Source organism: Nestor notabilis, unplaced genomic scaffold, assembly GCF_000696875.1.
Source record: "Nestor notabilis isolate BGI_N333 unplaced genomic scaffold, ASM69687v1 scaffold12248, whole genome shotgun sequence".
In the NCBI taxonomy this organism is placed as follows: Eukaryota; Metazoa; Chordata; class Aves; order Psittaciformes; family Psittacidae; genus Nestor; species Nestor notabilis.
Window position 1 is genome coordinate 6,053 of NW_009940647.1, and position 200 is coordinate 6,252.

At 66.0% G+C, this 200-nt stretch overlaps 1 protein-coding gene across 1 annotated transcript in view; it reads right to left on the reverse strand.

Annotated features, from left to right (window-relative positions):
• Positions 1-200, reverse strand: part of PDE2A (phosphodiesterase 2A, cGMP-stimulated) — a 5,249-nt gene that overhangs the window by 168 nt on the left and 4,881 nt on the right. The window contains exons 14-15 of the mRNA XM_010020465.1: positions 174-196; positions 7-61 (exon numbers count right to left, since the gene is read on the reverse strand). Of these exons, the coding sequence (XP_010018767.1) occupies positions 7-61; positions 174-196 (78 nt within the window). The remainder of the gene's footprint in view (positions 1-6; positions 62-173; positions 197-200) is intronic.

Genomic DNA, 200 nt, shown 5'->3' on the forward strand with positions numbered 1-200 from the left:
CCGGTTCCTGGCCCCCCTCTCATGGACCCCCCCCGCCTTCGGGAAGGGGTCCTGGAGCAACCTATGGAGGGACAAGCCATCACCAGGGGCCCGAACCCCCTGAGGTGCAACCACGCTGCTCGGGAGCCCCAGAGCACGTGTAAGATGCAGCACCCATGGGGTGGTGCGCTCACTTGTAGATGGGCATGGCGATGTGCTCC